General features: G+C 41.3%; 3 protein-coding genes across 3 annotated transcripts; all 3 read left to right on the forward strand.

Moving 5' to 3' along the window:
* Nucleotides 1-4,808: 4,808 nt before the first annotated feature.
* Nucleotides 4,809-5,866, forward strand: K460DRAFT_417859 (ribonuclease T2; the record flags this gene model as incomplete). The annotated part of the gene is made up of 2 exons (XM_040937908.1): nucleotides 4,809-5,666; nucleotides 5,723-5,866. Exons 1-2 carry the CDS (start codon nucleotides 4,824-4,826, stop codon nucleotides 5,864-5,866), a joined length of 987 nt encoding a protein of 328 aa, XP_040785207.1. The 5' UTR covers nucleotides 4,809-4,823.
* A 397-nt stretch (nucleotides 5,867-6,263) lies between these two features.
* Nucleotides 6,264-8,684, forward strand: K460DRAFT_407041 (uncharacterized protein; the record flags this gene model as incomplete). Its single annotated transcript, XM_040937021.1, has 1 exon — nucleotides 6,264-8,684. The coding sequence occupies one exon, from the start codon at nucleotides 6,264-6,266 to the stop codon at nucleotides 8,682-8,684; it is 2,421 nt and encodes an 806-aa protein (XP_040785208.1).
* A 1,235-nt stretch (nucleotides 8,685-9,919) lies between these two features.
* K460DRAFT_356474 (uncharacterized protein) lies at nucleotides 9,920-13,424 on the forward strand (the record flags this gene model as incomplete). Its single annotated transcript, XM_040931963.1, has 3 exons — nucleotides 9,920-10,272; nucleotides 10,528-10,623; nucleotides 10,856-13,424. 3 exons carry the CDS (start codon nucleotides 9,920-9,922, stop codon nucleotides 13,422-13,424), a joined length of 3,018 nt encoding a protein of 1,005 aa, XP_040785209.1.

Raw genomic sequence — 13,424 nt, forward strand, 5'->3', positions numbered from 1 at the left:
TAGTAACGTAACTATTAACTTTTAATAGTAACTAACTTGTTTAGGCAATGCTAGGTAAATTAGATTAAACTAAAATAGGGCGTTTAGTTAGGTTTTTAAGCCGATATTTAAAGCTTAGTTTAGTAGTAAGCTTTTTAACTAACGTTCTTTTAAATAAAAGTAAGTAACTTAATTAGTAATAGCATATAAAGTATTAATTAAAGTTTTAGTTTAGCAAGTTAGCTTGTAAGGAATTATAGACTGTAATATTTTGTATAGTTGTTAATAGGTTATAATAGTTAAGGGCAGGGAGCTGCAGGCAGCAGTTTTAGATATATAATATATATATAAAAAAACGCCTTTTCTTTATGCAATTGTCTGCCTGTACTTTTTGCAATAAACTATATTAACTACTAATAATTATGCAAGGCCTACTAACGCCGTTTATATAATACTTATTAACAATTTTTTTAATGCTGCCCTGCGTTTTATTATATTTTTAGTATTTGCAAAAAAGCTTAAACTTTAGGCTAGTTTTTTGCTATACAAGACTAGTACTTTAAACTAGTACTAGTAAGTATTTAAGTATTCTAGCAAGCTTAAACAAGTTTTTTAAAAGTTAAATACTAGGCTTTTTTGCATGCTAAAGCACTTTATGCTTAATTATATTTTTTTTAAAAGTTTTATTAGCTTAAAAAAGCTCTGCTAGAAAAAATTAAATATATTAGTTATATTTATTATTAGCTGCTAGATATAGACTTTTTACTGCAGTTTAACTGCTTTTTAGAAAGCTTTTATTACTAACTAGCAAGCTAAGCTTAAAGCCTTTTATTTAGCTTTTTAGTATAAGAAGCTTATTTAAAAACTATATTAATAAATATTTTTGCACTGCTGCAGTTACTAGCAATTTAATAACTAAAAGTAATAGTTTTTTATAGCTGTAGAGATTGTATAAACGCTTAAGTAAGATAAAAACTTTAAAAAAAAAAGCAAGCAATTAAGCTAAGTATAAAAAAAAGAAATAGCGCTAGCAAAAGGAAGAGCAAAGAGGCAGTTAAGCGTTAGGGCTAATATTATAGGAAAAGTTATTATTATTGTTATTATTAGTATTAGCGTTAGTATTATTGCCTAAAAGCCTAGTATTAGTTAGCTGCTTAGCAGTTTAATATTACGCTAGATATTTAAATATGTACTTAGAAACTGTTAAAAAAAACTGTGCTTTAGTAGTTAAAGTTATATTAGGAATTAGAAGTTTATTGTTTAGCAATTCTAAAAATAAAAGTACGCAATATATAGTAAAATATTAATAATGTAAGCTATTAATAATACATTAGGTCCTGTTTTTGCGGGTAAAAAGCCTAGTATTTAAGTTTTAAAAAATTTGTCTAAGCTTGCTAGAGTACTTAAATACTTATTTATACTAGTTTAACATACTAGTTTTGTAAATAATAGTATTTTAAAATTTAAATTTTATTATAAATACTAAAAAAATAATAAGACAAAAGGCAGTATTAAAAAAATTATTAATAAGTATTATATAGACTTTGTTAGTAAAGCTTGCATCCTATTAGTTAATAATTAATATAGCTTGCTATAAAAATATAAAAAGCTAATTATATAAAAGAAAAGTATTTTTTTATATATATATTATACATTTAAAACTGCTGCCTGCAGTTTTTTATTTTTAACTATTAACTATTAATTATCGCGACTTATTAAAAATTATAGTCTATAATTTTAAAGTTTTTTTATAAGCTAACTTGCTAAACTAAAATTTTAATTAATACTTTATATACTGTTACTAATTAAATTGCTTACTTCTATTTAAGAAAATATTAATTAAAGCGCTTTACTACTAAACTAAATTCCTAATATTAGCTTAAGAACTTAACTAAACGCTCTATTTTAGTTTAATACAACTTGCCTAGCATTACTTAAACAAATTAGTTACTATTAAAAATTAATAGTTACGTTGCTATAATTTTTAAATAATAATATATTAAGTCTGCTAATAGTAATTATTAGTTTTAATAATTTATTTAGCTAGCCTAGTATTGTATAAACTTTACTACTTTAATACTATATTAAGGTGCTAAGTATAGTACTTAAACTGTAATTTTATACTAAATTCTTCTACTGCGTTGTATAATCTGCTCTAGCGTCGACTTTACTTTTATTTATAGAAATATTTTTTTTTTTTTAATTTTGCGTAATATAAACTTTTTAACTACTACTAAACTACTATTTTAATAATTTTACTATATATATTAATTATTTTACTATAGCCTGTATTTGCTTTTTTATTAAAAAGCTAATATATAATTTATATAATGCGCAATTAATACTAAACAATTTTTTTTTTTTTTTAAAAATAGAGGCCTAAGCTGCTGTTGCAGCTATACAATTGTAGTTAAATTCGAATATTATAGCCTATTAAGGAAAAGCTTCTATAGCTCTAAAAACTTTAATAATTTAGTTAACTATATAGCTAAGTTTAATAAATTGTCTAATTAAATCTGAATTATATTTAAGTTATACCTAAATTATATCTGAATTATATGCAGTAAACTGAGTTCAAATCCTGCAGTTTCCAATAATAAAAGCTGTATTTTTCTTCTTTTTTGCCAAATTTAGTTACTTACCTAGGTAAAAATCCAAATTTTTGCAGCTTGATTTTTTGTAACTAATTTTGGAGGGCCTCTTTGCCCTCGCCGTAGCTATCAATTACTAAACAACTTATAATATGCGTAAATAAGTAGAAAAGTTTTTTATAAGTAATTAGCTGCTAAAGCTGCGCGCAAAAAACTATCTACTTTAATAAAAATTAAAAAAAAGCATTGCTTTAAGCCTAGCAGTATATTATTATAGCTATTTATTATATATTATTTTAATAGTACGCAGCAGTAGCTTTTAAATAAATTAAAAAATATTAAAAAAAAACTAATTTTTTTTTTTTTAAAATTCCCTTTTTACGTTTATGTTAAAAAATTACTAAAAATATTTTTAGTAAATAATAGTATTTCTGCTTTTAAAAAACTGCTTTACTTGCTATTTAAAAGGCTGCTAAGGCTTATATAATTAAATATATAAAAAATATACTACTTTAATTTATTTATTTACTATATAATAATTACTAACTGCTCTAGACTGCAACATGAATGCTATTTATATAAAAAAAGTTACTATTTAATATAAAAATTTATAGTTAGTAAAGCAGTACTATAGAAAGTTAAACTTTTTAGTTATATAATTAATAAAGATTACTTTTTAAAATAATTTATATAGCGTAGATAGTAAATAAAACTACTAGCAACCCTATTATTATTAATTTATAATAAATAATTATAATAATTATATTTTAATACTAGCTACTTTAACTTTAACTAATTTTTATACTTTAATTTAAAAATTATTATAACTAAGACTTAACTTTACTTAGTTTATATAATTCTATTTTTACTTAAAGTTTATATACCTTTAATTTAACTTTAATTTATTTTTAATATAAAAATATTAAATTTAAAGTAAGTTAAAGTTAGGGTTTTATATAAAGCAACCTAACCTAAACTTAGCCTAAACTTATTTACTAGTCTAATTATATTAGGTTAGATATTATATAACTGTAAAGTAGTTGCTTTAAGAGAAAGTAAAGTCAACGCTAGAGCAGATTATACAATATAGTAAAAAAAATTAGTATAAAATTATAATTTAGGTACTATATTTAGCCTTTAATATAGTATTAAGGCAGTAAAGTTTATACAATACTAGGTTAGCTAAATAGATTATTAAGAAACCCTTGACAATTGCTATTAGCAGACCTAATACTGTAAAGTAGTTATATAATAGAGGGGTAGAACTGTAATATTAACTTTAAGCTTTAGTTAGCGCTTAATAAAGTTTATAATTTAGTTTATACTAATTAGTTTATAGGAACACTTTATAAGTAAAAAATTAGCTATAGCTTTTATATTTATAAGCTAGGGTAAGTATTTTTATATATTAAAGTTAAGTATATAGTAAATGATTTTTTTTTTTTACTATAGTAAGATTTATTAACTTAAATAAGTAATTAAGTTTAAACTATTTTTTAATATAATAAGCGCTAAGTAAGCTTTAAAGAATATTAAAGTATATTATAATATATTATTAAAAAAAATTATATTTTATTTAATAGCTTAAAGTATAAGCTATATTTAAGCTTTTTTTTTAAAGCTAGTAATATATTAAAGTAGTAAAGTATTACGTTATACTATAAGTAATAGTAAGTTTTAGTAAAGGCTTAGTAAAAGTAATCTAGTCTTTTGTTTAATTTAGTCTTTTGTAGAGTACATTTTTATACTTTTATAGTAATAATTATTTTATACATTCGTTGTCTGTAGGTGCATTTGTTCTTAGGAAGCTATCGCTAACTTTAAAAACGTCATCGGCTGAGCCTCAAATCCGGAGTTGCTCGCCTATAGACCACCCACGTTCTTCCAAGCACCGAAAGTTTGGAATCTGTATCCACTATCACGAGCGCTATTCTGCATAGAGTATCCATATTAGCTGCCCAGGAAATTGTGGCTGTATCATCGCCTCGGAGGCAGCTCCGGTCAGGACAAGCATGCACGGCTTGCGTAGCCTTGTTGCCTTATCATCCAATAAGATGGACACGTGAGAGCAGCTTGCACTTAAGCTTCCCTGTAGGAACTGTGTACCTTCCAAAAGGAGCAAAGTGCTATGATGAAACTGCTTTAGGTAGGTCGTTACCAGGTTGTCGATCACTTATAGATACTAGGTGTTGGTACAACTTCAGGTACGGTTTAGTAGTTTTCTTCCTTTCGATCCACCCACATCATCCCAAGATGAAGAGTATCTTCAGGAACGCAGGGGCAGTAATTTTGCTCATCAATACAGCAAAGGCACAGCTGTACCCCAACCAAAGCCGGTTGAACCACACTTGCCAGCTCCAGGAACCGCTCCTCTCCTGCCCTTCGCAAGACCCTTCGAAAGTCGACTCATGTTGTGTCGAGACATTTGGTGGCCTTCTTCTCACTACCGAGTTTTGGAATACTTACACCGGTCTTGAGTCTCAGGGCCAGCTACTGCCCACAGATGCGTGGACTTTACATGGGTTATGGCCAGACTACTGTGACTCAAAGTTTGGACAATATTGTGATCTGAACCGCCAGTATGATCCAATTCCTTCCCCAAACACCACGAATGGCCTACCAAATGGTACCTTTGTCGCTCCCTACACTAGAGGACCTAACATTGGCACCTTTCTCGAGCGCTTCGGCCGTTACGACTTGCTTGAGTATATGAACACGTACTGGACTGGATTCAATCAAGATAATCCGGGATTCTGGGCCCACGAGTTCAGCAAACATGCCACTTGCTTCAGCACTTTCAATGTACCTTGCTACGGCCCACAGTACCGTCAACACGAGGATGTTGTTGATTTCTTCGAGACAGCAATCAAATATTACAAGAGGTTCCCGACCTTCAAGTGGCTAGAGGACGAATGTATCACGCCGTCCAACAGTACCACCTATACCTATTCCAAGCTGAGGGATATTCTGTTCGAGAGGCATGGTGGTATCCCATTCCTTGGCTGTTCTGGCCCAAGATACAACACTACGACGACTGGCAAAGGTAGCACGGACAATGGATTCACTGTACTGAACGAAGTGTGGTATTACGAGCACGTAAGTTTCCGTCCAAAGCACATAAGTGACAAAACTGAATGCTCACACTGTAATAGGTTTATGGACGCCCGCAGGAAGGAAACACTGTCCCGGTTAACGCTTCGTCGACTTACTTAACCAATTGCGCGAAAGCTGAGGGTGCAATCCGCTACTATGAGAGGACGAACAGTTCCGAGAAGGCGCCTATTGTCCTCTACTAAACAGTCGGCACTGTTTCCTATGGTCACGATAGTGAAGCGTGCTTATCCTCAATGAAGTTGCTACTTTCTATCGTGGAGCTTAAAAGACTTTGAAGTCATCCAGGCTACACCCTATCACACGGTAGAAATGTGAGTCTAAATATTATTAATATCTCCTAGCTACAGCTGCTAGGTTTCTAGGCTCTTAGAGCTTTATAGAGACCACACTCCTTTATATACACGGCCTTCAAAATGAAAGTGAATAACAAGCTACTAAGAATCTGGCACCGCGCTAAGCCGTTAGCGTAATGCCCGTGCCCTAGGCCTGCCAAAACATTTCTGAAGCTCAAGCAGGCCTTTTGCACACCAAATTCCCCGCCTCCTTTACCAACACCCCGCTAATCGCATGAGCGTCGACATGGCAAAACGAAAGCGCGGCGATGGCGATGGCGACGAGCAGCCTGTTGACGTAGGACTTGGTGCGACACTGGCGCACTTGCGGGGCGAAACGCAGCCCGACAATGCGACACAGACCGCTGTGATCGATGACGGCCATGAATGGGCAGTAGTAGGCGGATCAAAGAGGAGACGGAAAGAGCGCAGCTCATATCTCAACAATGGGCACAGGAGCTCGAAATCACCCTCTTCCAATCGCCGCCGTCGTTTGAGTGCTAGCCCTCACTCCCCTCGCGCCGAGCCATGTCCCTCATCATCTGAGAATGTTCCGCTCGATAATCCCTTCTTGACCACAAACAAACAGCTTGGCGGCCACCGTTCGCCCCCAGAGAACCCTTTCTCCACGTACAAGCAGGGCTTCGAGCAGTCGCCTGACGAGCCTCATCTGGGCAGGGAAGAACGTAGGAAGGCGCGTAAGCTCGAGAGGAATTACCCAGCCATCGAGCATTCGCATCACGCTCGGCTGCAGTCCCACGTGAAAATAACAGACCTACAGTCGTTGGTACTCTATCTACTCACAGACGGGAATGCTCCGCAATGGGTGTCGGTGCGCAATCGCACGAGTATTCACCAGATTGTCATGCTGATGGTTCCTGGGCTGGAGCTTGGCATGTTTAATGGCGACATTACTCTTGACCCTGCAATGCAGCCTAACTCTTCACATGGTGGAGAACCAAGGAATACTCCGGTTGATACCACAACTACCGCGAGAGACAGCGCAAAGTCCAAGCGGTTGCAAATATCACCTGATGAGTTCTACCCGGCTAGTCTTAGACAAGACAGGCTGCCTACATCGCTGAAGTCTCTTTCCGACGTTTTCGCGCATGTATGGCCCATCAAAGCCCAAGGCGAACATCGTGCCAACCAATATACTAGGGTCCATTCACCCATTCATACAATGCTAACCTCACAAATCCCAAAATCCCAAGAAGAGAAGCAATTGAAGAAGAGCGGGAATCACAAAGGACCTAGCCCGCAAAACTCGCAGCACTGGGAAAACAAGCGCACACGAATAACTGAATACATTGCTAGTCTTACTGAACAGCAAGAAAATGAATACGTACTTCATCCAGCATTGTTCACAACACCAGAGTCTAAAGGAGCTGCCCATGAGAGGAGGAAACTGGCCAAGCAAACTTCCGACAATGGTTGGGTGGACACCAATGTCGCCAACCTTGAAGACGGAATTGTGCCTGAAAACGAGGTTGAGCAGGGTAGTGTGACTGCCGGAAGACACATAATCTCCGTTGACTGTGAGATGTGCAAGGCTGAAGACGACCAGCTTGTGCTCACACGAATCAGTCTTATTGATTGGGACGGCAGCGTGGTTCTCGACAAGTTAGTCAAACCTGATGTCACCATCAAAGACTATCTGACCCAGTGGTCTGGTATCACAGCAACTATGCTGGAGCATGTCACGACCACTCTAGCGGACATACAAACGGAACTATTGAAACTCGTCACACCGTGCACCATCCTTATAGGACATTCGCTAAACTCGGACCTCAATGCGCTCAAGATGACACACCCTTTCATAATCGACACTGGCATCCTCTATCCGCACCCTCGCGGATCGCCATATAAACAGTCGCTGAAATGGCTCGCACAGAAGTATCTGAAGCGTGAAGTCCAGAAAGGTGCACAAGGCCATAACAGTGTTGAAGACGCCCGCACTTGCCTTGATCTCGTCAAACAAAAGTGCGAGAAAGGTCCACGATGGGGTTCTGGCGACACAAACGCGGAATCCCTCTTCAAGAGGCTAGGACGCACAACGCGACCGAAATCGAACAACGAACCTCGTGCCGGAGCTGTGATCGACTGGGGCGACCCAAATCGTGGACATGGTGGCCAAGCCCATATTTCTATTGGGTGTAAAACAGACGCTGAAGTTGTAGACGCTATCGATCGCGCTATAAGTGGACGAGCAGAGGGCAAAGAAGGTGCGGTGGAAAAGGTTGATTTCGTTTGGGCGCGTTTGCGCGAGCTCGAGCTAGCTCGAGGCTGGTGGGACGATGCGAAGACGGCTGATGTTGAAGCTATTCGGCAGAACGCGCTACAGAGGCTAGGACTCTTGAGGGAGGGGGATGGTGAAGATGTCGAGGTCAAAGGCGCCGAGCTCGGCGACGCTGTCTCCAGGACCATTGCCCAAATCGTGCAAATCTACGACTCTTTGCCCCGCTGCACGGCCTTCATCGTGTATAGTGGCACGGGCGACCCTCGAGAAATACGCCGTTTACAAGCAATGCAACAACAATACCGTCGCGAATACGCTACGAAGAATTGGGACAACCTCAGTGTCAAATGGACCGACACGGAAGTTCAAGCCCTTTCAAAGGCTTGTCAAGACGCACGCAACGGTGTTGGCTTCATCGCCGTAAAGTAAATAGTATTTGTGCCTCGCTTGTACCACACAACACGGAGCGTGGAGTAGTACATTGTGTTTGCGGCGCCCGTCGCATGCTTATAGGTACACGCGGAGCACTGTGTCGCTTCTTTACGCTCGATACATGGCGGTCTGGCTAGTCTTGTACAGGTACCGGTATGGTGGTGTTCTGGAGGGCTTACCGTTGGTGCGGAAGCGACTAGAGGCTGAATACCTCCTGCGGACGGAAGGACCTCGGTAGCAGATTTAGGCTTGAGCAAATGACTGTCTCAGCAGAAAGTTCCAGCGCGGCTGTGGATGCATCCTTGATATGCAAGAAGTAATCAACATCCATGGCAATGCTCCCTTGCAGCAAAGTGCTTTAGCGCATATCATTCCACTGCGCCACTGCGGGTATAGACAGCAAATCTACAAGTAAAAAGTACAGGCTTGATGAGATAGACTATCTACCGCGCGACCGCGACGTCGCATTTCTCCCATGGTCGTTATGATTATTATTTCATGATCTCTGCTAGCCTAGTTTACCAGCGGCTTTAGGATGCGGTCATGACCTAATGGCTGACCGACTTACTTTGAGTTAGGGGCAAACAAATATAGCTGCGAATGGAATGGAGCGGTACTAAAGATACACATCTACTTCGGTCGGGGGTACATGGCTAGCTTTTTGATGATTTGGAACTGCTGTTTCGTTGGACAGACAAGGCGAATGTGTGGCGCCCGCGACACGAAGCGGCTTTATCGTACCTAGGTAATAGTAGAGTCGGGCGCATCTATCCCAGCGTCGGCGCTAAGCCGCGGAGGGATTCATGCATGCTAATCATGGAATAACCTCTGCTAATTATTTCACACCGTCACCCCTTCCCTCTCTAAGCTCCTAACACATTCCTTTCTAGCCAGGCTCCCGTGTGCTTGGTCTCAACAATAACTATTCTCGTCCTTCGTCAATCCTTCACCTCCGCCACGTTCTCGAAGCGTCACGGCGCGACGCTTATAGGAGTCACGTACTGGCAGTCTCGGACGCTTACATAGCCATTCCTTCCGCCATTGCCCGACCCTAGCGGCCAGGTTGGATAAGACACTCGTGCAGCATTTCCTCTTATCTGCAGCCACGCAATACGCAACACGCAACGTAGAACGCCGGAGGCTACTTCAAGCGCTACTTGATTCACTAGCTGACGTCTTCGGCCCGTTTTCATGAGCGGTACCAAATCTTTGCCTGGTGCGATCCACAACTCATGGCGGGCACGAGACGGCACTCTCGTGAAAGTGACACGAGTACACATGGAAATCAGCGCTCAGTATCTCATTCGACGTCAATTGTCCAAGGGAGCGCAGATGTTGTGGCTCCCAAGGCGGTAGAGATCGCAGTGAGCGCTGAGGAAGGCTCTCCCCGTCTGAACGCACCCGTCAATCCTTCCACGGAAGGCTTCTGCAGGAATTGTAGTAATAATGTCGGCGAGTTCTACAATTCATGGCACAAAGTTACTGGCAGCTATTTCGTCCCAACGCTGCTCGGGTCTTACAGAAGCCTCCTAAAAAGTACCGGCAAGCAGAAGGCGGCATCCAAGGGTACCGATTTAGAAGGATGGTAAGCTTCCCTCGCATTGAGCCCTTTCCGCGTTGTCGCACAGTTCCTTTCCTAGTCGAGCGATCAAGATTCTCCTTGCCCATTTATGAGCTTATCCCGGTGCCAATCACTGGTACATGGTTTATTTTTTTCCCTAAGCGCGTCCGCGCTAGTCTGCCCGAATAATTTCCACACTATACATTATCATCTATTAAACCCGCCGGTCCGCATTTCGCATTACATTCTATCGCTGACACGTTGACTGATACACAATAGTACCATTCAACCGTTGTCTTGTCCAACTCCCGGCTGCATCGATTCACCAATTGGATTTACCGTTGTTGACGTGCCCGCAGGGAAGGGAAATTTCCGGTAAGTCATATTAACTCTCCTTGTCCTATTGTCTTTGCTCAATTTTCCGTGATTCGGTCCTTTTGACGCTCCACCTTTCTCATCTCATGCACGCTGCTTTGTGGCCATTAATACCGGGATGTTGCATGTTTATCGCCTGCGGCAGGTATTAATTGCACTTCGACCGATTGTATAATCAATTCACCATTTCTATAGCAGCACTTTTCCCACTAATATGTATCTTCTCTTACAGTGGCCGCGACTTCTTTAAGCTAAATCGCATCGAGCTGCGATGCGAAGTATCACCAAATAGAACCGTCGTGGTAGAGCCCCAGGAGGACACAGCACCACCACTATTAACCCTTGAGGAGTCCGCCAGCCCGACGCCTGATCCGGCAACAACACCAACAGCTGCGCCAACAGAAGACATGGAGATCGACTCCCGTCCGCCACTATCCCACCATGGTGGCCACCACCAGAGTCGACATGAGCAGCATCACGAACACTCTCTCCAGAACCAGTCCTTGCAGCAGGCCGATGCAGACCTGCAGTCACTGCCACTTCCCTCGTCAGTGCGATCTCCCCCAAGGCTAGCATCGCTACATGCTATCTCACAAAAACCGTCTAGCAATACGTTTTCGTCACCGTCCCCTGCCGTGAAGCCGATCCATGAGGTTCAACGCGCTGCGCAACTACCTTCTAGTGAGATTGCTGTCAAGACAACAAGTGGTTCGCGAGATAACCCCTCCATTATTGCACCTCAACCTCGATCTCCTCACGAACTACACCATGCTAACGGTCACCAATATCCTCGCTCGTCGCGTGAAGTTGAACTTGACGCTATCGAGCGCCTGCAAACACAAATCTCTCAGAATAGTGGTGCCCTAGCTGCCCATACCCGCGACATAAGACGTGGCGAAGAATCCTTCCAGCAGCTTGAGGAATCACTTCGGCGAGAGTTTCAAAGCCAGCTAATTCGCCAACGTGGAGATATCCAGAGGGTGGACGAAGCGGTCGCAAGATTACACCATGAGATGTTAGGTACACGCCAAGTGATGGAAGGCTTGAGTCATGAGTTACATGCTTCGAAAGGGGATAGGCAACCGCGAGGCTCCACTATACCACCTGGTCAAGCGACCAGCGTTCAGGACTCAGCGCTCGAGCTTATGGCGCAACAAATCGCTACTATCTCACAGAAGGCGAATGAAGTTGATACGCTTAAAATCACAATCGAGATCATGAAGAACAAGATCCAACGACTGGAAGAAGGAACCGTCCCACCACTTTCCCAACCAACGCCACAAGCTTATCAGTCTCCAAGAGAAACAATAGCACTCACTTCCCAATCGACCCACACTGCAGCTTCTTATCAACCAGCGCCGGTACCCGTCTTGCACAACACTCCGGTTCAACCTTCAAACCCCCAGTCTTACTACTCTTTCGAAAATCCACCATCCACAACACCGGAGACATCTCAGAGGCCCAATCCTGTGCCCAGTCAAAGCATTGGGTGGGCCACCGTCAATGCTGGTGTGAAGCGGACCTTGGCAAATGGCATGGAGAGTCCACATGAAACTAGCAAACAAATACCTGGATCTCCAAAGCGTCAGAGGTTGAATATTGTTGAGCCTCCTGTTACATATTTAGCGTCACTAAGCCACACGGATACTGGAGGCCCAGAGGTTCAAACTCAGGTCTATGCGCATACACTGCCATCTCAACATTCTATCCCTGAGTCTGTCCTTCCATCACAACTACCCCATTCGGTCTATATGCCATACGGTACGCAAGATGGTCCCTCAGACGATAGCTGGCGGCCTGAGTCACAACGCATCATCGAGCATCGCCTTCGCGGTAGAGGACGTGGAGGAGGGCCAGGAAGTCGTGGCGGAAGAGGCAGGAAGAGTATGCCGGTCCAAACCCATACCCTCAGGACGCCAGAATGGGAGAAGGACGACTGGCAGAGACTTACCGATTCGGATACTAACTCGGGCGGATATTACAATCATGTTGCACGTACAGGGCGAGGAATAGCGCGCCGTGGTAGCGGAGGTGGTGGCACACGTAATAGCTATGCACCCAGCGAACGGGCTGTGAGTTTAGGTCTACAAGGTGTGAACGCTAGTATGGGCATTGGACACCTGGGCGACCCATACTCGCACACAAAGAAGACTCGGACTAAGCCGATTCGTAACGCTGACGGTGTGCTTATCCGGAAAGATGGTCGCCCGGATATGCGATCGCAATCTTCGGCTGCAAACCTGCGCAAAGTGCATGCACGTAAGGAAGGTGATCCCAATCAGTCACCTTCCAGATTTACGCCTACCAATGTTCAATACTCCGATTCCGCCGGTGCACCAGATACGCCAAGTCCAAGCGGCTATAGTTCGAATCAGGCTGTCTCAACGAGTGTACACAAGAAGCATAGTGCGATCATGGAGAAGATATTCCCGAGTGGCGTTGACGAATCGCGGAAGCAACATGACTATACCCGCCAGGTTTTTGAAGAAGACCTTGATCACACAGTACATACACGCACGCATAACCATCATCAAGCCAACAATTCCTCGCTTCAGATTAAGAAAGAGCACGTTGAGCAGAGTCATATTGCTGATTCGCAGAGTTATGAGGAAGGAGGTATTGACATGGATTGTATAGAAGATCCCGTGAATGAAGAAAACCAGACACATGGCGAACAGAGCGACAACTCTGGACGTGAATATCATGGAGCTCATTCGCAAAAAAGGCCAAGAGATAATAATGCGCAAATTGTTCTAGAGACTCAGGCCGTGGATAGCTCGGCCACATTTGGTGTAGACTAG

The sequence above is a fragment of the Cucurbitaria berberidis genome (genome assembly GCF_010015615.1).
Source record: "Cucurbitaria berberidis CBS 394.84 unplaced genomic scaffold K460scaffold_4, whole genome shotgun sequence".
NCBI lineage: Eukaryota > Fungi > Ascomycota > Dothideomycetes > Pleosporales > Cucurbitariaceae > Cucurbitaria > Cucurbitaria berberidis.